This window comes from Syngnathus acus, chromosome 14 (genome assembly GCF_901709675.1).
Source record: "Syngnathus acus chromosome 14, fSynAcu1.2, whole genome shotgun sequence".
NCBI lineage: Eukaryota > Metazoa > Chordata > Actinopteri > Syngnathiformes > Syngnathidae > Syngnathus > Syngnathus acus.
Window position 1 is genome coordinate 4,122,584 of NC_051099.1, and position 27,635 is coordinate 4,150,218.

General features: G+C 43.4%; 1 protein-coding gene across 4 annotated transcripts; it reads left to right on the forward strand.

The window, feature by feature from the left end:
* The first annotated feature begins 398 nt into the window (after window positions 1-398).
* ncor1 (nuclear receptor corepressor 1) lies at window positions 399-26,579 on the forward strand. Of its 4 annotated transcripts, none has more exons than XM_037270476.1 (46): window positions 399-538; window positions 2,397-2,581; window positions 3,549-3,643; window positions 3,735-3,942; window positions 4,111-4,293; window positions 4,984-5,097; window positions 5,753-5,809; window positions 5,908-5,960; window positions 6,451-6,517; window positions 7,480-7,652; window positions 8,122-8,212; window positions 8,387-8,565; window positions 8,703-8,757; window positions 8,880-8,981; window positions 12,147-12,277; window positions 12,509-12,801; window positions 14,308-14,373; window positions 15,354-15,490; window positions 15,565-15,658; window positions 16,320-16,758; window positions 16,821-16,944; window positions 17,020-17,197; window positions 17,813-17,980; window positions 19,309-19,475; window positions 19,607-19,721; window positions 19,824-19,900; window positions 19,988-20,153; window positions 20,235-20,360; window positions 20,444-20,527; window positions 20,595-20,845; window positions 20,957-21,266; window positions 21,349-21,564; window positions 21,669-21,869; window positions 22,235-22,384; window positions 22,638-22,811; window positions 22,971-23,097; window positions 23,171-23,628; window positions 23,725-23,838; window positions 24,239-24,387; window positions 24,479-24,696; window positions 24,769-24,912; window positions 24,995-25,140; window positions 25,269-25,322; window positions 25,460-25,645; window positions 25,836-26,012; window positions 26,099-26,579. In XM_037270476.1, the coding sequence occupies exons 2-46, from the start codon at window positions 2,471-2,473 to the stop codon at window positions 26,326-26,328; spliced, it is 7,158 nt and encodes a 2,385-aa protein (XP_037126371.1). In that variant the 5' UTR covers window positions 399-538; window positions 2,397-2,470; the 3' UTR covers window positions 26,329-26,579. The 4 variants fall into 4 exon arrangements, with proteins under 4 accessions (XP_037126371.1, XP_037126373.1, XP_037126374.1 ...); XM_037270478.1 differs by having other exon boundaries at window positions 20,235-20,336; XM_037270479.1 differs by having other exon boundaries at window positions 17,885-17,980.
* The last annotated feature ends 1,056 nt before the right edge of the window (window positions 26,580-27,635 follow it).

Consider the following 27,635-nt stretch of genomic DNA (forward strand, 5'->3'; position numbering starts at 1 on the left):
GTTTTATTGGGTAATTATGATGGATAGTTTTGTTGGATAATTTACGTAGCTATAAATATTGTAAAACAAATTATGGCGAGGGTAAGGTTTCAAGATTATTTGAAACGGAACTGAAATAAGAAAAGTGTTTTGTGAATTTTTTCCCCACATTAACTTTACAAAATAAACAAAACATTGCAGTTTTGCGGGGAATGATTTAGCGAACACACCGCTTTGTCCTTGCAGGTACATAAATAAACACTATTACAAAATTCAACCGTCTCTAAAGAGAAACACAGATAATCGCAGTAAATTGCAAATATTTACAAATGATGCTTTTCATAGATGTTTGAAGGTATATTAAGTAAACTTAAGCTTGTGCATCTAACTAAACAAGGGCAGTCTACTTTGACCTGTCAGGATATGAAGCGACAAATGCAGCGCAGCGTAGTCTGCCCAGCGTTCACTGCCCGTTACCCGCGGATTTCCTTAAAACAATTCCACACGTTCCTTCCTACCGATCCCATGCCCCTTCTTTGGTGAACTCTCCAAATATGAGGTGAGTGCAAATCTTTTTTGGGCAAATCAATATGCGTAGGTATATCCGATTCAAGGGCTCTGGTATACGATGAAAATCTGCTTTGCAAGATGGCGACGTGGTTGCGAATTCAAAGGTGAAATACGGGTAAGTTAGCTTGCTAGCGACAACAACAACAATAACAACAACAACAGCGCCTTAAATATCCTGCTCGTATTTTTGGAGATCTACAATCGGGTACGCTTGTTGGTGATTTATTATTTGAGCCTTGCGATATGCTTGGTAGTGGGGCCACCCCCTCAAATGAGCGACTGATGTAATGAGTATGCTATCAAAGTAGGACTATAAACATTTTGCAATGTCACTTACATGTAAAGCATTGCGACAGGGGGTTAAATTTAAACACTAATGATAAGCAGTTAAAAACGTCACCGAGAAGCTATGGCTAAAGCTAACATAATATGCGCACCATTCGTGACTTCCAAACTACTTCAACGATTGAGCGTATACCACTAAAAGTGATTTCAGTGAGCACAATTCAAAATATAACGTGAAAAAGATCTTATTGATAACGTGAAAGGTCAGCATCTTATTGAAGCGGTTAGCATGTCCCGTTATAATTGGTTGAATTTAATGTTTAAAAGGACGGTGCTCGTTTTAGAAGCAGGAAGTCGCAAGGAAGAGCAAAGGATTTGTATTGTTTGAGGCTAATGAATGGGGAATCTGCAAGCAAGGTACTGCGGTGCATCATTGAAACAATTTGCTTTTCCAGTTTTAACACTACATACACTTGTTGGACATTCCAGTTAATGCAAATAGACAGCCGATGGAATTTTTGCACAGTGCGGTGTTGCGCAAACTTGACATCTATCCATTGATTTTTTTTTATTTCTAATAACGCTTGTCCTGTCCTGAGCTGGAGCATAACCCTGCTGACTTTGGGTGAGATGTGATGTGGAACTAGCAGGTCACCAATGACACCTTAAATATCCTGAATTAGCACACTAATATCTAACAATTCTCATTCAAAGCTTCTGTTACCCTGTTGTTATGGCACGTGTGTGGAAAAAGTTGCCGTATTGAAAGCAGTTTATTCCTTCCCCCCCCCAAAAAAAAAGTGATCTTGAAGTCTACTTTGTGTTGTGTCATAATCACGACCATCAATATCCATGTTGTGTGCTTCTTCTGGGACACAGTCTGACACTGAAATGGCCTAGTTTCCTCTTGTCGTTTGCTGCGTCACGTCTGACACAGAATGACACGTCTGGCACTGACACAATAACTGAGATGCTTCAAACTGACACACACAACTATTTTTGTACGTTCTGTCCATGTCCAACAACTTTGGGTGAAACGCCTTTTTCCATTTAAAAATTCATCCCCATTGATCTATAGGTGTGAAAACACCCTATAAAATGAACACACAAACATTTTTGGAATGAAGGGAAGGTTATAACATTAGACAGGCTGAAGGACATCCTGTTGCTCTCTATACATTTCTGACAAACAAATTCAATCTAGGCTGATATCAAATGAAGTGAATTCAATTAGAGCGCTGTGTTCTTTTCCCACCCACAGGAAGGCCGATGTGTCGTACATGTGCTCCTGTGCCCTGCAGCTGCAGACTAAATCTAGGCGTTTCTTTTCATACGGCTTTTGTTCCAAGATCAGAAATGTTTGAAAAGTCTAAGTATGGCAGTTGGATCTGGTTCTAATTTGATTCCGAAGCCTCCATTGAGCATGATCAAGAATAATTGAGTTCTATCCCTAAATCCATTCTTCTCCCACACAGGAGATGGACTTTATCTCATCAGTGTTCCGTGTATCATTTGGCTTGTAAACATCTAAATCTGACTTTTTGCTGTCTGTCTGCCTATAGGTGGTTTGTATCCTGTAACATGGTGTAGCTCAGCCTCCAGTGAAGCAGAAGCGGCCCACTTGCACTGAGTCAGGATGTCCAGCAGCTCTGGCTATCCCCCTAGCCAGGGGAGCTTCAGCAGCGAGCAGAGCCGCTACCCATCCCATTCTGTCCAGTACACATTCAGCGGCACGCGGCACCAACAAGTAAGACTGTGCTGCTGAATTTGGCTTACAGTAGAATCTTTTGTGTCGTGGTGCTTTTCGTCCAAATTATATTATCTACCCTGTGACTCTGCAACGTAATATGATTTAGTATTTGTGTGCTGTTACTCGTGCAAATAAAAAATAAATTGGATTGTTATAGCTGATTATGTTACATTTAAAATCCACTCTGTTGTTTGTCCTTGTTTAAATAAATAAAGTGAGTATTGGACGCATGTCCCAGTGACTTTGGAGGCTTGGTTTCGTAGAAGCTTACTTCCACAGAACGTTTTGAGTCTTGTTTGCTTAGATCTGGAACAAAAGTGGAGTTTGGTAATATTTCCTGTAACTGCGTTTGCTTGTTCAGGTTTTCGTGGAGGTCATGGAATGCTGATAACTGTTGTGTTCAGTTTATTTTTACAAAAAAAACAACAACTGGTGAATAAGTTCTAATTAATATTTATAATTATTTGCATTTGTGGTAAATCTTCAGGAAATGCTCGATTTTGTTAAAAAAAAAAAGTACATATATATTTTGAAAACTATGCAGTAAATGTCTTTTTTGTTTTTTTGTCTCATTAATTTTTACTCGACTAAAAGTCTTAGCATTTTACTCTTATTTGAACGGCCATATGGGAGCTCTCCCAAAATTCCCAGAAGCTAGTACGCCCCTGGTTTCAATAATATATTGTATGATATGTGCATGGCTTAATGTAACTCAATAAGATGCTCTTATTTAACGATTTCATTGTTGCAGATTTCAAAATGTTCCTTACTGCTTTCCAGTGATTGTTTTCTTATGACTATATGTACGTTCTAGTTTGTGTGAACAGGAAGTCTATTGTAGCCTATATTGTGTCAGAACACAAAAGTGAGATGAGGTCATTCCAGCTGTAAGCTTATTCACAGTATCAATAATTCTATTTTCACATCCAAAGATATGTCATATGTGATATCCTGTTGCTTTCAGGATTTTTCCGTCCCAGATTATCGTACTCACATGCAAGATCCGCAGGGTCGAAGAAGACCATCTTTACTATCGGAATTCCACCCTGGTACCGAAAGGTAATACTTTTGCCCTCATACAATATAATCCACCTATTGGATCAGATTCATGCACCTAATGTATGCATTTTTTCCCCCCCCTGTTGTGCAGGCCTCCAGAGAGACGGCATGGTTACGAACAGCAGTTTCACTCCATCACTACTCAGGCTGAACATGAAGCCCTGGAGACCAAGCGCCCACGCATGGACTCTATTTCTGAGGCCCACATCACTCGTACCTCTTCTTCCGCTGGGAATATTCTCTTGCCCATGCACAATACACTACAGGATAGCCTTAGAGCCACTGTTGAGGTGAAAAAGGTAAGGTTCTCATGCCTGTGGGGATTTGCATTTTTCTCTTGCAGCTGCAAGGAGTTGTGCAACAAGATGATTTATTTTTGTTGTGTTCGGGATGTCTGTTACAATTCTGCAATCTGTGTTTTTCAATAAAGTTGATGTCTTTTTTTTTTTTTCTTGGGGTTTCCCCAGGAGTCGCCTTTCAGTGTGAAAGTGGAATGCCCTTCCCCAGGAGGACCTACGTTACACCTTGGGGAAGAACATGACACGTCTCCTTCCAAGCTATCCAAGGAGGAGCTGATTCAGAGTATGGACCGGGTGGACAGAGAGATTGCTAAAGTGGAGCAGCAAATTTTCAAGTTGAAGAAAAAGCAAGTTAGTTGCCCACTTGGATTTCTTGTGTCTTCTTCAATGCAAGTTTAAAAGCACTCAAATATTTCCAGATGAAAAAAGTGATGTAATCTGTCATTTGTATTCTACACCCTTATTCCCTTTGAGTGTTTACCACCAATTATTTTTGAATAAGCAATAATATATATTATTTCAACAGCAAGCATAAATAAATGACTTTAATGATATTATCTACCCGTTTTAATTAAATCCGGTTTGCTATCGGTTTTGAAACTGTCCCTCATTTGATGGGAATGTCAGATCAACTGTGCTGTGAAAGAGAAAAGGTTGAATTGATGCATTTCAGGAACCGCTCATTTCAACCCTGTAACCTGTCGGCGTACATAACCTTTAGCTTGTAAACATTGACCAACCAAACATTCATCAGTTCAGCTTGTCTGGAGCCATCAGCATGACCTCAGTGGCTGAACTTTTGAGTTTTTGCATTTTATACCTCAACCAGCATGCGTGAGTGAGTAATCTGATTGTGCATGCGTGTTTTGCCCTTGCTGATTGTGCATGCATGTTTTGCCCTGGTCAGAGGTTAAGATCATACCAGGACAGAAGGGAAAGCAATTGCTGCATGTGTTGGTCTTGTCTTATTTGGTGTACTTTTCTGAACGTGCTGTTTTGTTTTGTTTTTTCTCCTTTTTTCTTGTCACTGTTGTCTCCTAGCAACAACTGGAGGAGGAAGCAGCAAAGCCTGTGGAGCCAGAAAAGCCAGTGACCCCTCCCCCAGTGGAACATAAACACCGCAGCATAGTCCAAATCATCTACGATGAGAACAGGGCGAGTTGTCATGTTTTGAATACCGAGACGTATTAACCCGCCCACAGATTTGACCTTTACGAACTGACTCTGGGACAAAGCGGCACTGGCATACCTTCTGCATTTTATCAACAAACGTGATATTTAAGAGAGAGAAGAAAACAAAAATCAGTCTTCATGTTTATTTATTTCAATTCGATCTTATCCGTCATGAAGAAGTTTGAAATGAAGCGCACTGACAGACTGCTGTGTGTTTGAGCTGATCAGGCGGAAAGGTTACTAGAGTTCATATCTGTCACATGACATTGTGGGCAGACACGCCTTTCTTCCCCGCCAGCGGTTAACCCTTTAGACTGTTCAAGTCTAGTAGTAAGCTTTTTTTGTGTCGCAGATCTCAACCGAGTTATCATGTTTTGGGTCGTTTTGCCCGGACCACAAATTCTATTTAAAAATAGATGAGACCATATTTCACTCTGATGCTCATTCTCACGATGTGTGCAAATCAGAGATAAAGAGAGACCATATAAAAAAACAAAAAAAAGACATTTAAAACAAATAGCTTTACCTCTCCCACTCGGTATTGCCTTGCAATTTGAGGAAAAAATTGTGACATAGTTGTTTATATGATCATTTAACTTCACGTAATGTTGCTTGCTCTGTATTTTTAATCTTCTAGAAAAAAGCGGAAGAGGCCCACAAGATACTGGAAGGCCTCGGACCCAAGGTTGAACTGGTATGACAGAACACTTTGTAATTTCTAGCTCATTAGTAATTTAGAAATGACCATGTGAATAATTAACGCTGACTTTCTCTTCTATTTGCCCTGCCTAGCCGCTGTACAATCAACCGTCAGACACAAAAGTCTACCACGAAAACATAAAAACGTGAGTATCCTCGTTATGATCACAAACGAAATACAAGCACACATATGTGTAATAGGAAAGATCTCAACTGGTGAAAGCGTTAATCTCCGTCTGATAAAACTCACGTGACCATTCAGTGCAATCGGATTTGTCCAGTCACCTGATTAAATTGGCTCACAGAGATAGTCAAAGAAAGACTGGATGTTACTGTGTAACTTTTTTGTGCTTTAAAAAAACTGTGTTCCATGACTTATCTAATGTGCCTTGCAAGACATGGTTTCAAATTTTTACCATTCTCCAACAATCGGCACCTTGCAAGACATGGTTTCAAATGTTTACCATTCGCCAACAATCGGCACCTTTTGTGTCAACCTGTATGCCCACAAACATTGTTGGCTGTTGAGAATTTATAGTCTAATCTTCTCGAGTATTTTTATGAGCACACGAACAAAGTCACTTTCCACGTCAACATAACGAAACCGAAAATAACAAATGTGTTGTCTCCCTATAGCAATCAGGTCATGAGGAAGAAGCTGATTCTATTTTTTAAGAGGCGGAACCATGCTCGTAAACAAAGGGTAAGCAAGTCTGCTTTTGTTAAGCATTTTTGGAAAGTCCAGGTTTTTTTTTCTCATAACAAATCCAGACTTTTTTTGGAAGATAAAAATTGGTTGGATGATTCGGCATTACACAAGAGCAATGAGGTCAATGGAAATGACATGACATGCTTGTGCTCCAAACTGTTCTTAGAAGTTGCCAAACACAACTGATGGCTCCTCCCATTTTAAATGACTATTTTCAAAAGCTCCATGTTTAAATAGAAATGCACAGCGGGTTTGACGTCATGACTAATTTGAAAATTATAGTCAATGGAGGCCGTCGCCTTCACACAATTAAATGTTGCCCGTCTGAGTCCATTAGTAGTTCCAAACAAAGCTACTGATCATCCATCTGTCCATTGTCTATGCTCATACTTTTTTGCGGTTATGGGAGTGCTAAAGGCAATTCCAGTTGATTTAGTGTAATAAATGTGCTCCCTGAGGGTTTTTCTATTTGTATTTGTTTTGCTTGCTTTGTTTTAGTTGGTCTCAAACCAAACGCTTGGACAAATTGATGTCATCGTTAAGTTGCCACGAAACCCGACAAATAATTTGTTTCTATACAGAGGAATGCTTTGGCTCCACAACTGTTGCCCTTGTCCGTAAACAGTAACGCAATTATGTCGGAAAGTCATCACATGGATGTCCTTTTCTCTACCGTAGCACCCGAATGCTTCAGTGACTATGACAGCCTTTTGGAATTTGCGGCCTTATGCCAAGAGAGTTGTTTGTTTCTGGCTCCAGTTTGGAAAATTCACAAATGGACATTATATTAAAGCAGTGTATTTTTGCCGTGTAGATTACGAAACCTTGCTCACAATGTACACAAAAAACATTTACCCTGCACTCGGTTTGCCTCATTCCATTGTTTTCCATTGTCATTGTCCATTTTTAAGGCCCGCGGCGCAGTCTTTTGATTTCTTTTTATGGCCTCTCCTCAGGAACAGAAGATCTGCCAGCGTTATGACCAGCTGATGGAAGCTTGGGAGAAAAAGGTGGAGCGCATGGAGAACAATCCCAGGCGCAAAGCCAAGGAGAGCCGAACACGGGAGTATTATGAAAGGCAATTCCCTGAGATCCGGAAGCAGAGAGAGCAGCAGGAGCGCTTCCAGAGGTGAAAAGCCTTAGATACTCGCTAACCTTTAACAATACACCCATTTTTTGCCATCTGGGGCTTTGCTTCCCCTTCCCGACAGTGTCGTCGTATTCACAAGAAAGGGGTGGAGATGTTTTCATACCGACTGAAGCACATAATTGGCTTTGGGGAATACAAATTGCTGGACTGCTTTAAATTGGATTGGCTTAATGGTTGCCACATCCCCACACATTTGAATAAAACATAATCTCCCCTTGTGTAGTTGAATGAGAAATAATATGTAGCACAGGGCTTCTTCAACTAAAACAATCATGGAACAGCCATGAAATTAGATTGTGTCCAGAAGTCCTTCGATGTAAGCTTCATGTAAGGATTTAATCACAACCAGATGAGTTTCCATGTTGTGTAAAATCAACAAGTGATCTCCAAGAAACAAATATAAAAGAAAATGTCATTTCACACATTTAATGCCTCTTCCTTTTTCTAGGGTTGGCCAGAGAGGAACAGGACTCTCTGCGACAATCGCTAGAAGCGAGCATGAGATTTCGGAAATTATTGACGGTCTTTCTGAGCAGGAGGTGGGTAACGTCATTATTTTTTATTTTTTGTATTAGTGTGGTGTTGACTAATTATGTGTCATCTTTTATGACCTGCATACTGCTAGCTAAAATACAAATCAATACAACGACTTTGTATTCATCTTTATTATTTTTTTCAATTGGTATTATTTGAAACTTACTATGATTCCACAGAACAATGAAAAACAGATGAGACAGCTGTCAGTCATCCCTCCCATGATGTACGACTCGGAGCAAAGGCGAGTGAAGTTCATCAACATGAACGGCTTGATGGACGACCCCATGAAGGTGTACAAAGCCCGACAGTTCATGAATGTTTGGACTGAACACGAAAAAGAAATCTTCAAAGACAAGTGAGTTTGTTTTGGGTTTATTACAGGATGTCGCAGAGTAATGATGAAATGATTTTGAATGCACAGATAAATATTGAGATTCTGCGCTATTGCTTGTGTCGCATTTCTTCTTTCTATGATTGTTTTTCTTTTGGCAGGTTTGTCCAGCACCCAAAGAACTTTGGCTTGATCGCTTCCTATCTGGAAAGAAAGGTGAACAAGAGACAGTTAATATTACACATATGGGACATTTATAGAAGAGACATGGAGTCCGAGCCCATGCTTGAATAATTGAGAGTCAGTATCATGTGTGCCTGCTTTCCTTTCATTTTCAGTGTGTTGCTGACTGTGTTCTGTACTACTACTTGGCCAAGAAGAACAACAATTACAAGACGCTGGTGAGACGCAACTACGGGAGACGGAGGGGAAGGAACCAGGTAATCCCGCCGATGTTTTTCTTATTCGCCCATGTCGTAACTGACTGATAATATGGCAGCATTAACATGACGATGACATAGACGCAAAGTGTGATTGGATTGATTTGATTCTGAATGGATTTAAAATGTATCATAATTGTATTTGGTTTCATAAAGACTGATTTTCCGATTCAAGGCAGCATTTATTGCACTCGTAGGATTGAATGTCAACTTTTACAATATTTATAGGTGTTGACTTTGTAGTCTGTTATGCATCCACATTTTTATTTATTTTCTGAAATTTACAAGCTCATTTGGAATCTTAACACAACTTGATGAGCCATTTTTTTTATTTTTTATTTAAAATGTAATTTGCTAGGAGATATAATGCATTGCTAATTCCATTCCATTAAAACCGAGTGAATTTAAGTTCAGTTAGACTTGCAACACATTTATTTTGAAAGGGCAGGAAGTGTGGAGAAAAAAAAAAAAAATGCGCTGGAACACGTTGAATTTAGGAGGGAGGTCGAACACTCACGCGACAGACTCGCCGCTGGTTGCCAATCTACCGAGTGCTGCCGCTCTTGTTTTCCACTTCCTCATCTCCACGCTTCTTATGAGAAAGTTCCTCCTCCCCCCTGTGTGAAACGGCTCAGTTGGTACAGTCCAACCATCTGACAGGCCCCAAAACTCTCCGTGCTGCTGCGAGTGCCAATCAAAGAGGACTGCTTGAATGGGATTACCTTGAATGACCCGGCATAGATTAGTGCGTTCATGTGAGATGGACAATTCTTTTGGCCCCTTAAGTGGCCTGATGGCACGCTTTCCCGGAATATCCGCGTCAGTGCCTTGGCCCGGCAGCCCTTCTAAGGAGCTCTGCTATGGTGCTGTCCTGCCCCTCTCTCACAGCTATGGAAGCACTGGTTAGAGGCGCATTTACAGCCCCAGTAAATTGTGGCTCATAGCATAGAGCGTTTTATTGGCAACGAATCAGCTCGCAGGTATGTTTTCCTAGCTTTAAAAACACACCCAATCACCATATTTCCTGTCTTGCGTTTTTATGGCGGAGGTTTTGTTTTGCTCTGGCAATTCACAGCAGACATCTTGTGGCTTCTTGAAAGTCCAGCCTAGCTATATTTAGACCGACTTTCTAGGAAATATGCGACCAGGGGCTCGTCGTGAAATGTTGTCGCGCGTGCTCATGTTGCAACAGGAGTTTGGAGAAGAACATTTTCAAGTTATTGCGAAAGTGGCGAATGCTCCCTGAGTGAAATTTGCTTTAATATTACGTCATCTCGAATGATTCGCTGACCTGTTTGATTTTTTTTTGGGGGGGGGGGGTCCTCTTCAATATTATTTAAGTTATGCTTGGCACAAATTATAATTACATAACATGTCCGGTAGAAAAAAATGTTGCTCATTGTTTTCCAAAGTGAAAGCGAATGTTGGCATTTTTTTTTTTTAATCAACACAAAGTTCAGTCTACTTGCGTGAGTGATCCTAGAAATCTGATCATATTTACTGTTGAGAAGACGAGATTTCGAGCATTTGAACAATTTTAATTCAATCAAGGACCCTAAATAATGAATTGATTATTGAATATAGTTGTACTAGGTTCATCTTGTTTTTTCTTTTTCAATTACTTCACTGGTTCTTCTATATCAAACAAATTGTTTTTAGGTTCATTTACCTGACATGTTTCGGCGGGTTCTTCCGCCTTCATCAGAGTGTCACTGATGTGATTGTGACGCGTCTTTATCAGCTGATGGATTATTGATTATTGAATATTTATCGATAAATCGGACATCATAATAGTTTACAACTTTGCAAATGCATATTGTCAAAATAACACCCTTAAATTCTCCTCGCTTTCGACTTTTTTCAGCGCACATCATTTCTGAAATTCAGTACTTTCTTTTTTTATGAGCGTTAAGGCACTCCTTTTTGGATTTTTGCTAGTTGCAATAAGTTATTCGCTACAAAAGACTCAACTGTGATGACATACTTTCCAAAAAGAAGCAGAAGATGTGAATCAGCAAAAGTGAAAAATATTCAGTCCAGCTCGGAAAGGTCTTCATTTAAAAATACTGAACAACCACATCACCACAGAGTCTCCTCTTGTCTAACATCTGTGTCGAGGCCCTTTACAGACCCGTTGGAGAAGAAGCAGGAATGCCACAGCTCTTAAATGGCCTCCAAAGCAAACACATGAGCACTCATTGAGCCAACCAAAACAGCATCCCACTGAAGAACAAGTATTGCGAGAACATCTCCGTCTTTGAACAGACTGCAAAATATTTCTCAATTGCCAAGTGCCAAAGCAAAGAAGCGCTTATTGACAGGAAATTAGTCGAAAGGTAACGTGGTAGTCGAAGTTATATATTAACCTGCAGTCCCAGCAACCGGGCTTCTATACAGAGCAAAGCAATGTTGTTCTGAAGAACCAGCACGACAATCTGCTAGCTGCGATAGTGTCCAACGTCGCTTTGAAAATGTCCAGGTATCTCTCGTGGTTCGTTATCTAATGGACCAATTGAAGATTGGCCAAAAAACATAAACGTATGGCCAGGCTTTGTTCACAATATAAAAGTATTGAGATCCTTGTGCATGATGTCATTTTTAGTTTCGGAGTCCGGATTCCTTCTCTTGCCTACTACTACTTTTTTTTTTTTTTTTTTCATTTCATGAAACAGAATTTAAAAGATTTTCACAGAATCGCCTTGGAAATGAAATATGCATCACTCCCAACCAACAGTCATGGCTTCTATGAAGCTGTCTGTCGACAAGGGCGTTAGTTGTTAACCACACATCTTCAAGAGAGTTCCCCTGTTGGATTCAAACAAATCCCTGCCGTGCTCATCTGACACAAAAACAACTGAGCGTTGAAGTGGGGAAACGCTCGTGTAGGCATAAACACTGAATGAGACGGAACGAGAATAATACTTCTTACCAAACGCTTGAATAATTGATGCCATCCACTGAAGTGCTTGAAGGTATCGACAACAGTAGTGTTGGCAGGCGGGTGATTATTTTTTTGTTTGCAAAGAAAGAAAATTAAAGAGTATGTGGTGGGAAGGTACTGAATAAATTCGTAGCAATGGATTCACCTTAAAAGAACCACAAATAAATGCATGTTTTATATTGTTTAAAAGCAAACTTGCTTAACCCTCTTTTTTTTTGTCGCAGCAAATAACACGCCCCGCGCAAGAAGAGAAGTCCGAAGATAAAAACGAAGAGGACAAATCGGAGAAGTCTGAGAAAAAAGAAGACGAAGAAAAGAAGGACGAGGAAGAGAAAGATGAAAAGGAGGAGTCAAGGTGATTTGGGAAAATACTGCATTGTGCTTTTCCAGAGTCCAGAAAAAATACCCTTTTTTTTTTCGTGTTCATACTACACAAGCATAAATTCTTGGTTTTATTGTCTTTTGAGCCTCTAATAAACATGTCACGGCGGGATAGTGCAGGCCCTGTATTTGCTGAGTCGACCGGGGCTCGATTTTCTTTCCAAGCAGTCTCTAAAAGCTGTTTTTTCCTCCTCGAAAACCACAGGGACATTGGCAAGGACAAAGACAAGTGTGACGGTGGGGAGGACGAGGACGGGAAGGAGCAAAACACGCCGCGTGGCAGGAAGACCGCCAACAGCCAGGGCCGACGTAAGGGAAGGATCACCACACGCTCCATGGCCAATGAGGCTGCCACTATGGCGGCGGAGGAAGCACCTCCCCCTGCTTCGGAGGCTGCCGTGCCAGATCCTCCGCAGATCCCTAAATCTGACACAGCTCAGAAGTCCATTAAGGAACCTAGCAAGCCGCCGACTCCAGTAGCGTCACTGGATACAAAAGGTGAACACGCTTGAGTAAACTCTACGAGTATCAGGAGCAAATGTGAGGGTGTGAATAATGGCAGCAGACGTTGGGTTGCTGTCTTTTTCTTGAAGTCAACACAACACTGAATGCAGTGTTGTCCATCCATCACCATGGCAGTGCGCTGCTCGAGCTGTTGTTACGCTACTCGGTCACACTTCTTCAATTTCACCCTCATAAGGTCGTCACTCCAACGGGTGACCGCATCGCTTCTCAGGTATCCAGGACCTTATTCCGTTCATCTTGTTTTGGGACTCATCGGTATCGTCTGTTCAATGTTTTTGGAAGTCCCTTGTGTGACTTTTGGACATCTGCTCCCTTCACTGTCTGCCGGAGCTCCACATCTTGTAACGTTATGCAAGGTCTGTCCTATATGGTGATTAATTAGCGTGCGTTCCGTGAGCCCTCTGGCCGTGTTCCACGTGTCACCTGTAATCTCTCACGGTGAATAATTTGGGGGATTTTTGTGTGGCGCTTGCAGCAACCACAATGCAGCACAAAGAAAGCAACTATGTGCCAGACAAGCTTAAGAAGCACAAAGTCTGCGGGGGCATGTCTGTTCATATTTTTGTTTGAAGTTGTAGTGGTGGGGGGGGGGGGGAGTGTGTCGTGAGGTGAGACGATCTGCTGGAGGCAGAAACCCAGCCTGTTTTTATAGCTCAGATCAATGGCCACCCAGCAGAGCATGTCACGGGGAGAACATGTGACTTTTGCCACTGGAGGCCCAAGCAAAGTCAAGCAGACTTGCATGTGATTCATGAAACTTATTGCCGGATTGGACGACTTTGGTTGGACCCATCCAAGCAATGATAATTGCCCCCCCTCCACTGCCCCCACCGAGCGCACTGTAAATGCCAAGGGTTTATCTGCTTCTATTTATGTTTACACAGTTTCAGTCGACACTGACTGAGCCAGAGTTCACTTCAATGGTAGCAACTCACTTCTGTGAATTTGGCTTGTGTGCACGAGTGTGTGTGTGGGGTGGGGGGTGGGGGGTGGCGTGACGAACTATGCAGCCATGTCAAGGCAAGTGGGAGTCTGTATCAGTCTGTGCGTCTGTTTGTATGACGATCCAAGGGTTGGGACAGCATGGCTGTTGTATCTTTTAGCCTCCATCCAAGGCCATTCCCCAAAGTCTCTACTGTCTGGCTCGACATCATCTAAGGACCTCCCCTTGTGGATTATAGAGGCAGATGGCTTTTTTGGAGCTCCAGGGAAAGGAGGGAGAAAGTGCGAATGTGAGTGTGCGAGGTGGGGAATGACCTAGAGCGACAGTGGGAGTGAGAGGGAGTAGGTCTCAGCAGCTTGTGAATGTAAACAGATTATTAGATTAGAGGCCATGAGAAGAAGCCGGCTGGAAAGAGGACAGCCTCTCTGTCTGCTCTCCCGCTCTCTCTCTTTCTCTCTCTCCCTTGCACCCATACGCTCCCGTCTATTCGTCTTGTCAGTGCTAATGGGGCTGGGTCTCTCTGCTTTCTCATTTAGCTGGTGTTGGTGAAACTGGAGAAACTTCTCGCTGGACCGAGGAGGAAATGGAGGTGGCCAAAAAAGGTAAAGATGATTGACTTTTATCTCACCGTCTTTCACTTCTTTCTGCGGCCCTTGCGTTTTCACGTTTTTTTTTTTTTCCCCCCCCACTCCCCTTTACACTCCTCGTGATTGCGTGAAAGGTGCCCTACCCCGTTTCAAAATCTCCCGCAAGACAGAACGTGATTGCGAACCCACGCAAGAATGAATGTGTGTGTGTGTGTCTCCCCCAACACAAAAAGAAGCTTGTGCAAGTGCGTCAGCGCTCCAGGAAGGGTTTCGGGGTGTCTTATTTATTGATGACATTTATTTAGCCGGACTGCTCAGCTGGTGTCTTGGAAATTCATCTATTCAGGCCACCCTTGAAGCACCAGAGCGTGACCGTTTTCTGCAAGGATCACTATCATTTATTAAAGTTCACATACAGTGAACAACAATATGCCATATGTCATTCAAATGTATTACTGTTCCTCTTTTTGGGTCATTTTAGCATATATATATATATTTTTTTGACTGAATCAGAAGCTTTACGGATAATTTGCACGAATGAAAGTGTGTTTTTCAGACCTGTAATGAATTCCGTAGAGTCCATCGACTCAAGAAACCTGTTAACCTTTGCTCGTTGTACAATTAAGAGGGTTTGGAAATCACGTGCAGTAAATGTGCTTTGCCACCCTAACCGGTCATGCAAGTGAATTCTTATCTCCCTTACCAATAAAAATTGCAGTCTGCTGCATTATTTATTCCTATTTTCATTCTTGGGAATTATATTAATTCCCAGAGTGGAAAGAAATTTGGCTCGAGAAAAGGGAACTTGACAATAGAAGCTGTTTCATAATTTGGGCAAAACGAATCGAATTATAGGATAATTGTTCTATTGTAAACAAAGCGTTCTATTTAGGGATTTCCTGATAATTGATAAAACATTTTTTAAAGTTACATCATCAGCCCCAAGTTGCGATCACGTGATTGGATCTGGATTCTGTCTGTTGTTTTTCCATCAGGTTTAGTCGAGCATGGGCGAAACTGGACGGCCATCGCCAAAATGGTGGGCACCAAAAGTGAGGCGCAGTGCAAAAACTTCTATTTCAACTACAAGCGACGACACAATCTGGATAATCTACTCCAGCAGCATAAACAGGTAAACTCATTTCTTGTTACCTGGTGTGGTATGCCATTGAAAGTCCAAATACAAAAAGTCACTCTGATATCCAGGACACACGGCGGGCTCGTGCCGATAGGTCTCAAGGTGAAGGTCTTACCACGGCTTCGCCTGATGACGATGATGACAATGCAGACGACAGTGAAGGTTAGAGCCGAAGATGATGGAATGCATGTGCTGGCTTTCAACACACGCTATGACATTTTTGCTTTGGACTTTTATTACTGATTATCTCAACTAGGCCAAGGGCTTTCCAGGGGAGGACATAAAATGGCTGATTTTGAGCTTTCATCAGTTCCAATTGCTCAGAATAAAGTCAAAGATAAAAAAAAAAAAAAAGTTACGTTTTGAGGATCTGACGCACCCTGACTGTGCATTTGATCATTCTCCCAATATTAGATTTTATATATATAATATTAGCATTTATGTGTTAAGATAAATCTGTTTTAATACGATTAACAATCTAATAAGATTGGTGTAAAAAAAGCAGCGTTTTATCTCTTCGTTGTAACTTTGCGGCCTTGATCTGGCAAACAACATAAAAGATAAGACATTGTTGTCACTTGCCGTCACGTGTGATATTTCTTGGAAAGATAGGTGTGTAATGTCAAGTGGGAGCAGCTTGATGTTTGTTCAAGTGGGAGCAGCTTGATGTTTATTCAAACTGTTTGCAGTGCACGAAAATGTAATGTCAGGAATATGTACTCTCTTCATTCTATGACCGCAAAACCTTTTCACATGTCAATTATTATATGAAGTAGTTATTGACGTTTTTTTTTTTTTTTTTCCCCCTTCTTGCGTCTTGCAGGAGGTGACAATAGCTCTGACACAGAGAGTGCTCCTTCCCCCTCTCAAACGGACCCAACCAAGTGCGGTGAGAGCAAGAGATCCGAAAATGCTTCTGGAGATGCTCAGAGTTCCGATCAGGACACGGTCCCGGTCAGCAATGCTAAAACCTCGGACCCTTCATACGGAGGCCTGCGTGTCAAGGAAGAGAAAAGCCCAGAGGCTGAATCTGGTTCCCATGAGGAAAAGAGCAGAGTGACTTCCTGCTCTGGTGTGATCCATCCAAAAACGGAACCCCAAGATATGGACATGAAAGCCGGAGAAGTTCAGGTTAAAATGGAGCCCGAGACCAAGGAGAAAGGAGAACACAGCGAGAGGCTGAAGGAGCTCCACTCGGATAATGACTCCAGCGCCACCTGCAGCGCTGATGAAGATGTGGAAGCAGAGCCTGAAAGACAAAGGTAAGGTTTTTCCACAAAGGCTTCGCTTGACATCAAGTTCACGTTTGATGTCGCTTTGGCAGAATTCTTTCCATGGAGAAGCCGTCTTTGCTCAACCCTCCCGGCACCGTCCTGGTGTCCTCACCCAAGCAAAGTCCGCACAACATCCAGCAGATGCATCAGCGGGCAGCTGCCATTCCACCAATGGTGATCACATCAGAAGTAGGAAATGTTCTCGTAACGCTGCTTTTGCCAGAACATTTCTTCTATTTCTATCACAAGGTACCTGGACCTTATGGCCATAATCCAGTGCCCATCAGTGGTTTTGCCATGCTGCAACACCAGATCAAAGCAGCGCACGCGTCCGCTCACCAGGAGGAGAAGCAGCGGCAAGACCAGGCTGACCTGGAGCGCAGATTGCCCTTCAATACCCGTAGCCCAACTCTGATTGACAGAGATGGTAGGAGAACCGAAACCAGCCTCCATTTGGCCTACCTCTTGTTCAAGCTGCATGTGCTCCTGCTGTTTTTTGCAAGCGACCATTTATAGTGGATGCACATTTTCGGGCCTTGTTTGTGTTTGTTTGTGCTTTTTGGAGAAGCGAAAAAAAAAACAAAAAACCTTGGGGTTGGTCTTGCTTGTTGTAATCCTGCTCAGCCCGAGTCCACACAAAGAAGGTGCTTTCTGACGCAAACACGAGGTGCTATGCTTGACATTGCCCTTGGATGAAGAAATGAGGCTGCGGGCGGGGGGGGGACCTTTGCTCTTGCGACTAGTCACCCATGTTTGCTGCTTCACGAGCAGTGAAGCCACTCTGCTGGCTGTGGAAGAGCTCCATGCAAAGCTTTTAGCACCCTTAAGTCAGAGTGCCGTAAAAGTGACACCGCTGTCAGCAAACCGCCGTGCTGTGACACCACGGCTTCTGTTTTTCGCAAGTAGCCACGAATGCTATTTGCACCCTTTTTTTTTATCTGGATGGCACTCAATGCTCCAGGGGCAATGAGTTCTCCTTTTTTTTATTTTTATTTTTTTATATAAAAGTGGTCGTCTTTGTCCTTATACCTGTGTACTGCAGGTAAGCCCCTAACCTACAATCCTTATGACATGATGTTGGCACTGGACCAAGATGCCCTTTCTGGTCGGCCAGGCTCTCCTTACAGACTGTCCCCCAGGAATCTAAGCAGGTCCTCACCCCAACCTGACCCCAACATCCCCAATGCTTTCCGCTACAATGTGCCGCCAGGTAAAAGCAAACATCTTCACCTCCCTCTCTAACCCTCCCTCCCTCCCTCGCCTGCTTTCTCAGATGCCTCGAAACCATTCCACTTTCTCCCGCTAATACTGTGTAACTCTTGTGAGACACAGTACCAGGAATATAAAGACTTTTTTTTTTTTTTAACCCTGACTTTCTAAAAAAATAAATACCTAGTATTGAGTGAGTGGACTCTGAAAAGACACAAATATGTCTTTGAGAGCGAATGAGTGACTCCACGGATGAAATGATCTTCATTTAACTGCCTTTAGCTATGTGTTAGAATGTTAAAATTGAAGAAATACTGCGGTGCTTTTGAAGCCCCAAATTCTAGGCGAGGCAGCAATTGAGGACAGTACATGCGGTTCCATTTCACTCTTCTAAATGTTACATTTGCTGTCTCATAATCCTGAATTCTGAGACCAGACCATGGCCCTGTACCGTAACTGCATTTAGATCTTGTCTGCTGGGTCCAGGTTGAACTTGAAGTGTCATGTGAGGCTGGCTAGTCAAGTCATAATGTTTAAAACTTTAGATGGTGTTTGTTTTTTGTTTTTTTTTCCCCCATAATGATAGTTGCATGTGTGTTTGACTTGTTGGTTTTCGTTCCATTGTGCAATTGTTTTCTTGCACCATGGGATTGGGAGGTCTATGTCGTAACACCATATGTGGAATACTGGTTGAGAGGCAACATCTCAAGGTTTTATGAACATTCTACCCGAAGATCTTTCCCCCCCCCCTCGTCTTATGTGGATCACCAACATGATGCGATTCATGTTGCAAGAAGCCTGGCAGTTATTTTGGAAGAAAAACAAAAACAAAACTAAAACATGTACAGAGGCATGCTTTTGTGCACTATGCAGTATCTGTGTGGCAGCCAGCATCACTTAAGCTTTCCCACATCACAATCCAGCAGGAGTTAGTGTTGCAGTGGTTGGAGCTGTGAAAGTAGTGTGGGGGAAAATGCACTTAGAGCAACTCTTGCATTAGCCACCATATTCTCTCTTTGGTCAGCTAAATGTTGGCTGGCACACAATGATGGAGCCGACTAAATATTGCAATGAGACGAGGTTGAACTTGTATGTATGGGCTCCTACATTTGATTGATTATGGTGTGGAAGACAACTAATGGATGTATATTAAAAAAAAAAAAAAAAAAAAAAAAAAGCATTGTCAAGGACATTCCATGAAGCTATGTTTGAGCCATTACCACAAAATGGAATTTGCTAAATGACAATTTGAATCAAAGGTTGCAAGTCATCTAAAACTCAGCGAAAGTCACCATTTTTTCTCCCCCCTCTTCTAATATTCTCCATCAGTCCTTCATCCAGCCCCCAATCAGCTGATCCAGAGTCTGCCAGAGGGACCCCGGATGGCTTTCGGCAGACCCAGTCGACCTCCTAACATTCCCTCGCCGCCTCCTCTCATTCCAACCACCAAACCCACCGACAAACCGTCCTTCATTCACGGAGGCTCAATATCTCAGGTAAGAAGATTTGCCTTCATATATGTTTTCATATTTTACGTCACATTCAAATATTTTCAACCCTTTTCAACAATTTCTGACTTCTTCAAAAATGTCCATTTTGATCGTGGGTTATCTTTCGACCATTTTAGGGAACCCCGGGCACATACCTGCCTTCGCATGCCATTTACGGGCCTGACGGGAGTAAGAACACAGTGGGCTCCATCTCTTTGGGTCTGCCTCGGCACCAAGATCCCAACAAGTCTGGTAGGCCAGTTACATATCTCTAATTCTGTCCATTGTCAGACTTTATTTGGAATAATTGGCAAACTGTTGTAAGGACTAAGTTAATGTTTTTTTTTTTTGCAGTTTCAACAATACACGATGGTAGAGGACATCCATCAAAAATGAGTGAGAACCTCACTTTCAGAGGATCAATCACTCAGGTAAAGAAGACACGAGATGACCAATGTGTTCCTTCTGATCTCGCTTGCATTATGTTTTATTGTTGTTTTTTTCTTTTTCATATTCAGGGCACACCAGCCCTTTCCCAATCAACTGTTGCTGCTGACCTGCTGAAGGGCACCATCACAAAACTAGCCACAGAAGATCTGAGTAACTCTGACAAGGCTCGGGACCAGCTGGCTAAAGGTCATGTTATTTATGAAGGCAAGAGTGGTCACATCCTCTCTTATGATGGTGAGTACTTCCACCAGGTTAATAAACAAGTGTGTGTGAGCAAATACACAGATGTAATTTACATCGTATTTGTTTTAAAAGCCATCAAAAACCCAAGGGAAACGACTCGTAGTCCCAGAACTAGCCATGACTTGAAACGGACTTATGAGATGATGGAGGTGCCCATCAGCAGAGGCCACCCTGGCAGGGAAGGAGCTCCATTTGAAGGTGCTCCGATGCTATTTTACAAATTAATTATAAAGTGCAGTTTCTGTATTACTGTGACTGAGTGTCTGTTTTTTTGCATTCAGGTTTGATTAGCAGAGCTTTGCCCAGAGAAGGCCTCCATGGAGATTCTAAAGACCGACAAATAATCACCGGCTCTATCATGCAAGGTAACAAACGACCAATCTCCCTATCTGTCGGGCACGACGACCATGTTTTTTTTTTTCTTCTTCATAGGAACACCAAGAACTGCCGCAGAAGCATACGAAGATGTTATCAAATACGGGAAACAGATTAAACGAGAGAGCCCACCTATCCGCTCCTTTGATGGGGGGATTGGCAAAGGAAAACCCTATGAGGGAGTTAACACCATTAAGGAGACTGGGCGCTCCATTCATGAAATCCCTAGACAGGACCAGTCTGGCCAGGATCTCAGAAAGACCCCTGACCTATCGGACAGGAGAGTCATAGAGGGTTCCATGTCTCAGGTTAGACATTTTCAAATGGCGGATGGGTTTATCTCTAATTCCCTTTTTTTATTTTTATTTGATAACAATTGCCACATTAACATTTCTGACCATGAACTATGTTTCTCCTAGATTCACTCTCTGAACCAGCCTACGATCAAGCACAATGTTAAGTCCCTAATCACCAGTCCCGGTAAGCTCTCCCACAGCTTACCCCAACACGAGGTCATAGAAAGAAGCAAGTACGAGGAGAGCAAAGCAGTGCGCCACACCTCGGTGGTTAACTCCACCACCTCAGTCCTGCGCTCCACACACCAGGAAGCTGCAAAATCTCAGCTCAGCCCAGGCATGTACGAGGACGCCAACGCTCGTCGGACCCCTGTGAACTACAGCACCAGTTCTGTGACCAGAGGTTCACCCATGCTGGGGCGTTCGTCAGATGGTATTTGTCACCTATATTTTCAGTTTGGTCAATAGTATGTTGCATATGATACAAATGTCATGTGTCCCTCTCATCCACAAAGGAACAAAATCTAGTTCACATGAAAGAAAGAACGCCATGACACCCACTCAGAGAGAAAGTGTCCCAGCCAAGTCCCCAGTAGCGGGAGGCGACCCCAGGGCTTCTCACAGCCCCTTTGACCCTCACCACAGGCCGGTTGTTCCAGGGGAAGTCTACCGAGCCCACCTGCCTCCACACCTCGACCCCAGTATTGCCTTCCACCGAGTGATTGATCCTGGTATTTAGTTGTTTTTTTTTGCCCTTCACATTATTTTAAAGCACTTGTTTGGTGCTGGGAAAACCAAGTTAAATTTGAATCTTGTGTTCTATATTGTGTTGCAGCCTTCATGTTTCCCAGGCAACCGTCTCCAACTGGCTACCACAACACATACCAGCTCTACACCATGGAGAACACGCGGCAGACCATCCTCAACGATTACATCACTTCTCAGCAGATGCAAGTCATCCCTCGGCCCGACCTGGCCCGTGGGGTGTCGCCACGAGAACAACCTGTTTCTATCCCGTACCCAGCTGGAGCTCGAGGTATGGTTTTCCACCGGCTGGCCTTTTTCTTAGCTGTAGAAGAGACCCCCGGTTGGGAGGGGCTGGAGTTTTCCCCACTGTGATGCTGTGACGTAGTCGTGGCTAGCTTTTGCAGATGTCCAGAAGCAAATGACCTCGACACATTTTGCTTTGCGGCTGCACTTTTGTTTAACAATTGATAAGTGTGACTCAAATAGTGCCTCATTGAGGCTGGCCATCTTTAAACCTGGTTGCAGCCCTGCTTACCTAAGCATTGCCAAACTGTATTTGGGAGCACTGACAGATGGTGGGTGTATGCAGTGCTACGAAAGAAATGATTTGGTTCTGATTGTTCACCATTGGCCCTTTGCTTCTGTCTGTAAAAGGGATAATTGATCTAGCCCAGATGCCTCCAACTATCCTGTTGCCTCACCCTGGGGGAACAGGTACTCCCACTTTGGAACGTATCGCCTACCTCCCTGGAGCTCAGCCCCCTTTCACTACTAGGGCTTTCAACCCAACCTCCATATCGCCAGGTGAGGATTCCCTCCCCAATATCTACACGCCCTTCCTTAATTTCCTCGCCACAATCTTGTGTTCCTTCACACCTCTCATGGCGTGCAGACCTGCACAGGGGTGTCCAAGGTCAGCCCCCCCTCCCCAATCAGAGACCAAGTGTAAACAAAAGTCCTAAATGGTCCAGTCAAAAGCAGACGCTTTTTAATCATATGCGACTCTACGACAATTCGGGAAGGTTATTTGTGTGTGATGTCGTAATGTCACCCTTAGGTCACCAAGCCCACCTGGCTGCTGCAGCCGCCGCTGCCGCGAGTGTGGAGAGGGAGCGAGAACGTGACCGTGAGCAACAGGAGAAGGAACGGGAAAAAGAAAGGGAGCAGCGGGATCGAGAAATGCGCGAACGGGATCGGGAAAGAGAGCGAGCCAACGATTATCTTCGTGGGAGTGAGTAGTTGCGAATGAATTAGATGAGCATTTATTTACAATTAAAGTTACATTTAATTAGTGCTCTTTTCCTTACTAGCATGAATGTTCTTGTTCTGCTCACCACCCACAATATCAGCCAAATGGTTGACATTGTTCTAACGTGTCATTTTTGATCAGGTGGAGTTGAGCAACCAGGAAGCCGAGGCTATCGGCATTCTCCTTCCCCTTCACTCAGAATGCAGGAAGTGGTTGTTCAGCAGCGACCAAGCATCTTTCAGGGCAAGAGCGTCATCACTTCTCTAATGTAAGTCGAACCTGCTTGATCGGATCTCAAATAAATGGTTAAAAATCTCTTTCTGAACTCCTTTTATTTTTAGGCCACATTCAGCAGCGGCAACAGCATCGACCCAGAGTAACTCTCGCTACAGTACGGCAGCTGACGCACTGGCTGCTTTGGTGGATATCGCAGCCTCGGCCCCACCCGTGGACGTGGCCAAAGCGAAGGAGAATAAACGGGACGAGCGCGATGACGAAATGTGTTCAGCGGCTCGGAGAGCACCGAGCATCACGGAACAGCAACAGGAGCCCGACAGGCGATCGGCACCATACGGTGCTATGCCAGGAGGGAAGCCCCACCCGGGGTACCCCGAGGGGGTTGGCGTTAAGGATAAGGGGCCGCAAACCTCAAAGTCCCGCATTGAGGAAGAGCTTCGAACCCGTGGAAAAACAACCATCACGGCGGCTAACTTCATCGACGTCATCATCACCCGGCAAATCGCCTCGGAAAAAGACACCAGAGAGCGAGGCTCTCAGAGCTCCGACTCCTCGAGTAGCTGTGAGTATATGAGAAGTTAAAAGTTTATTGTCTGTTGAGAAAGATAAATAAAACATTCGGTCATTTTCTTTTTTTTTTTTTTTTGTAACCAACCAGTGTCCTCAAACCGATACGACAATACTGGTGGTGGAGCCATTGAAGTGATAAGTCCTGCTAGTTCCCCAGTCCGTTCCCAACAGGAAAAAACGGACGAGGGGCAGCACACAGCAGGTATGGGACACAGGCAGCCACTTTCATTTTTTGTTCTGTAACAAAACCTTCAAGATGACATTTGACAAAGTTATATTTTTCATAAGTGATGTCAATATATCATGTCAAGAAAGGATCTAGTAGTCCTTCAGAAGGTTTGCGAGCCAAATTGTTTTGCAAGTCTGATAAAAGGATATCAGAATATTATGGAAAATAAACTAAAAAAAAAAAGATAAATAATCCACTCAATCTATTTGAGAGAAAAATAACAACTCACAAAAAAAGAGCCAGAATAATCTCGATGACATGACGGCAACTTCTGTTTGTGAATGTCGGTCATTAATATGCTGTCAAGTACTTGAGTCCAATCGATGCTTTGCTTTACTCACTCCACAACTGCTCTGCTCCTCAACTTGATTAGCTGCCATGCGGGTTTACGACATGAGTCGATACCGGCCTTCGGCAGATCCGCCCCAGCCCAGTTCACAGCAGCCCCCTACGTCCCAGGCTGACAGCTATTCTCAAATCCCCAAGACGCATCGGGTCATGACCTTGGCAGACCACATTTCGGTAGGAAATGACTCGTGACATCACGGAAAGTGGACTGACAGTAAAGATCAAAAGTGACCTAGTTTTGTGATCTTCTTTCTGTGCTACGCAGCACATTATAACCCAGGACTTTGCTCGCAATCAAGACCCTCCTGCAGTTTCCTCGTCAGCCTCTGCCACATTCCAGAGCACGATGCCACCCACGTCTTCGTCGAGTCGAGTCAAGGGTCCCAGCCGCTACAGCCCTGAAAATCAAATCCAGGCACCAAACCATCACCGTCCCTCCAGCAGGCTTTCCCCGGAGAACGCTGCAGACAAACCCAGATCCAGGTACAGAAATTCGAGCCAGTTATCATCCATAATTGTCACACTTTGCCTCAATCTTTGTCCCCCACTTTCCAGACCTGGTAAGTCTCCAGAGAGAGGTGGCAGACAGATGGAGAACTATGAACCCATCTCACCGCCACAGAGCTACCAAACCATGGATAAGCAGGAGACTGGTGGGCCTGCACCCCAAAGGCGAGAGACGGATACCTCTGAGATCAGGTTGGAGAGCTGGACAGATGAGATGCACGCTCTTGAAACCCAGGAAAATGAATCCATGTCTGGTCGTTTGTTCAATTTCAAGGAATGACTCACGGTCCCCTGGCAGTGTCAGTTACCTGCCCTCCTTCTTCACCAAACTAGAGAACACTTCACCTATGGTGAAATCCAAAAAGCAGGAGATCTTTCGTAAGTTGAACTCCACATCTGGTGTTGGTGATTCTGACATTGGTAAGTGGGGCTTCCTGTCTTGGTTGCGTGCAAACAAACTGTTGTCGTCTTCAAGCTCATCAACCGTGTTTTATTACTTGCATGGTTTTTTTGGGGGGGGATTTTCACGAGCTCATTCTCCCTTTCAGGAAATGCTCAGCCAGGCACAGAGATTTTCAACTTGCCTGCTGTTACCAGCTCCAGTAAGTTGCAAAGATAGACTTGAATTTGACCATTATAGATAATCCATTTATATTGTTACGGGTGAGCTGACACAAAGACCATTTCTTTGGTCTGGATCGACTTTTCTTATTGTAGTTTGTTGTATTGCGATTCCTAGGCAACATCAACCCTAGGAACCACTCCTTCAGTGACCCCGCCAATAACTTGGGCCTAGAAGACATAATCCGGAAAGCCTTAATGAGTAACTTGGAGGACCGAACGGAGGAGCACCAAGGTGCCATCAGCAACGCATCCAACACGAGCGGTGACACCCGCCAGGAGGCCAATCCTTCGCCGAGCATAGGTAGGTTAAGTTTCATTATTTATTCTTTATTCATCTCAATAAATATTTTTGGTAATTACAAAGAAATGGATAAAATATATATATATATTTTTTTACATTTTTCCCAGGACTATTTGCGTTATCATTACACGTTTTTCAGGAAAAAAAACAAAAAAAAAACTAACATGATGCTCCTCTACCAAACCCACAGCGAAACAGAAGCAGGGCAAAGCAAACAGCCGTAAATCGAAGTCTCCTAACCTGGGTCAGGCCTATTCGGGAGGGGATCGCCCCTCCTCTGTGTCCTCCGTACACTCCGAGGGAGACTATCACAGACAAGCACAAGCCCAATCGCAATGGAGTTGGGATGACCGACCCTCATCGGCAGGTCAGTCAGTCAGTCAGTCCATCACGCCCTTTTAAAGCATGCTGTCATTTGTGCACATATTTCAAATGTTCTTTTTCTTTTGACAGGGTCCATGCAGTTCCCTTACAACCCGTTGACCATGCGCATAATGAGCAGCACGCCACCCACGTCAATATCTTCCCCCTCCATTCAGAGCCAGCAGCAGCAGCAGCAGCAGCAGCAGCAACAGCAGGCGCCACAGCAGCCGCTTTCTGCTGGAGCTCCAGTGGGCCAACAGCGCGTGTGGCAGTCTCTGCTGTCAGAGCAATACGAGGCCCTGTCGGACAGCGATGACTGAGGCTGATCCGCAAGAAGGGATTAAAAGAGACCCAGGATATGAGGTAGATCTCTTCCAACCCCTCCAAGACACCAAAGTGACAAGTAGACAGAATGGTGTCCGGTTCTTTTCTGGTGCTTTAGCGCCCCCAAGCGGAAAGTGAGTGTACAAGCAAGCCGACGATCGACTGGACCCTCCCAAACGAGCGTTTTGGTTTGGAAGCCTCCAGCCTCGTGCGGAAGTAAACCCGACTAAGGGGATGACTTGTGATATAGTGAAGCTGAAATGTAAAAAGAGACTTTGTTTAATTTCTGTAAAGCTATAACTCATCTTCAAGAAAATCATTGTATGTAAATAGAATAACCTTTTTGCAGTGTTTTTCTTAACTTGATTATTTCTTATTTTAATGTTGCTTTTAAATGGATCCATTCTAATGCAAAGTGAAGGTGTGTTATCTTTACTGCCACCTATGTCCCCCCCCCCCTCCCCCCCTATCCTGCTCCTTCCCCAAACAGCGTCCACCTTAATGTGTGATTTCTTGCCTCGTGAGAGACAACTGAGGTGGTTTCTCCCTGCAGCACTGCCTGGGCATGGCAGACATTAAAGAAAAATCTATTGCTCAAATTTAAAATAATTTTGGTTGTGTTCACACTGTGCACATGTGTGATTTTCAACAAAAATGTGGATGAAGGTCATCTCCCCTGACTACATCCGTGACAGGGAAACATCTTGAAGGCAACTCGCAAACACTGGTGTCGGAAAAAATAAAATAGAGTTGAGAGTGGCAACATGATGCTCGTTCTGCAGTTTCCATCATGTTCCAAATGTTCTCTAAAATTTTGTCACAGCTATGAATCGGTCTTGAATCATCCGTTTTGTTTCCTCCCCATTTTTTTTTTAATGGTTTTGCCATGCCTTGTGACTTGAGAAAAAAAAAAAAGGCAGCTTTAACTAATTTTCTCAGAGGTATTCTTCGGTGTTTGATATTTGTATTTGTTTCCCTAGTCCCTTTTTTTAATACTTCACAGAAACAATCCAAACGATAGAATGTCTTTCCAAATTTTGACCCACTTTACCAAACATTTTGGTCTGTGCCATTTTGCACTTTTTGCTTAATATCTATTGATAACAAAAGGTGTAGTACTTGCTTGAGTCATTGGTAATACTCGACACTTTTTTTTTTTTTTTTTTGCTCAACACCATTCGCAAACCTTTTGTGTGTTAGTTGCTTCAGCATTCTGGGATCTTCACGTTGTAGTTTTACATGCTACCATATTATTATTGAGATTTCAAACTATGGCAGTTCTATTTCCATTATGTTAAATAAC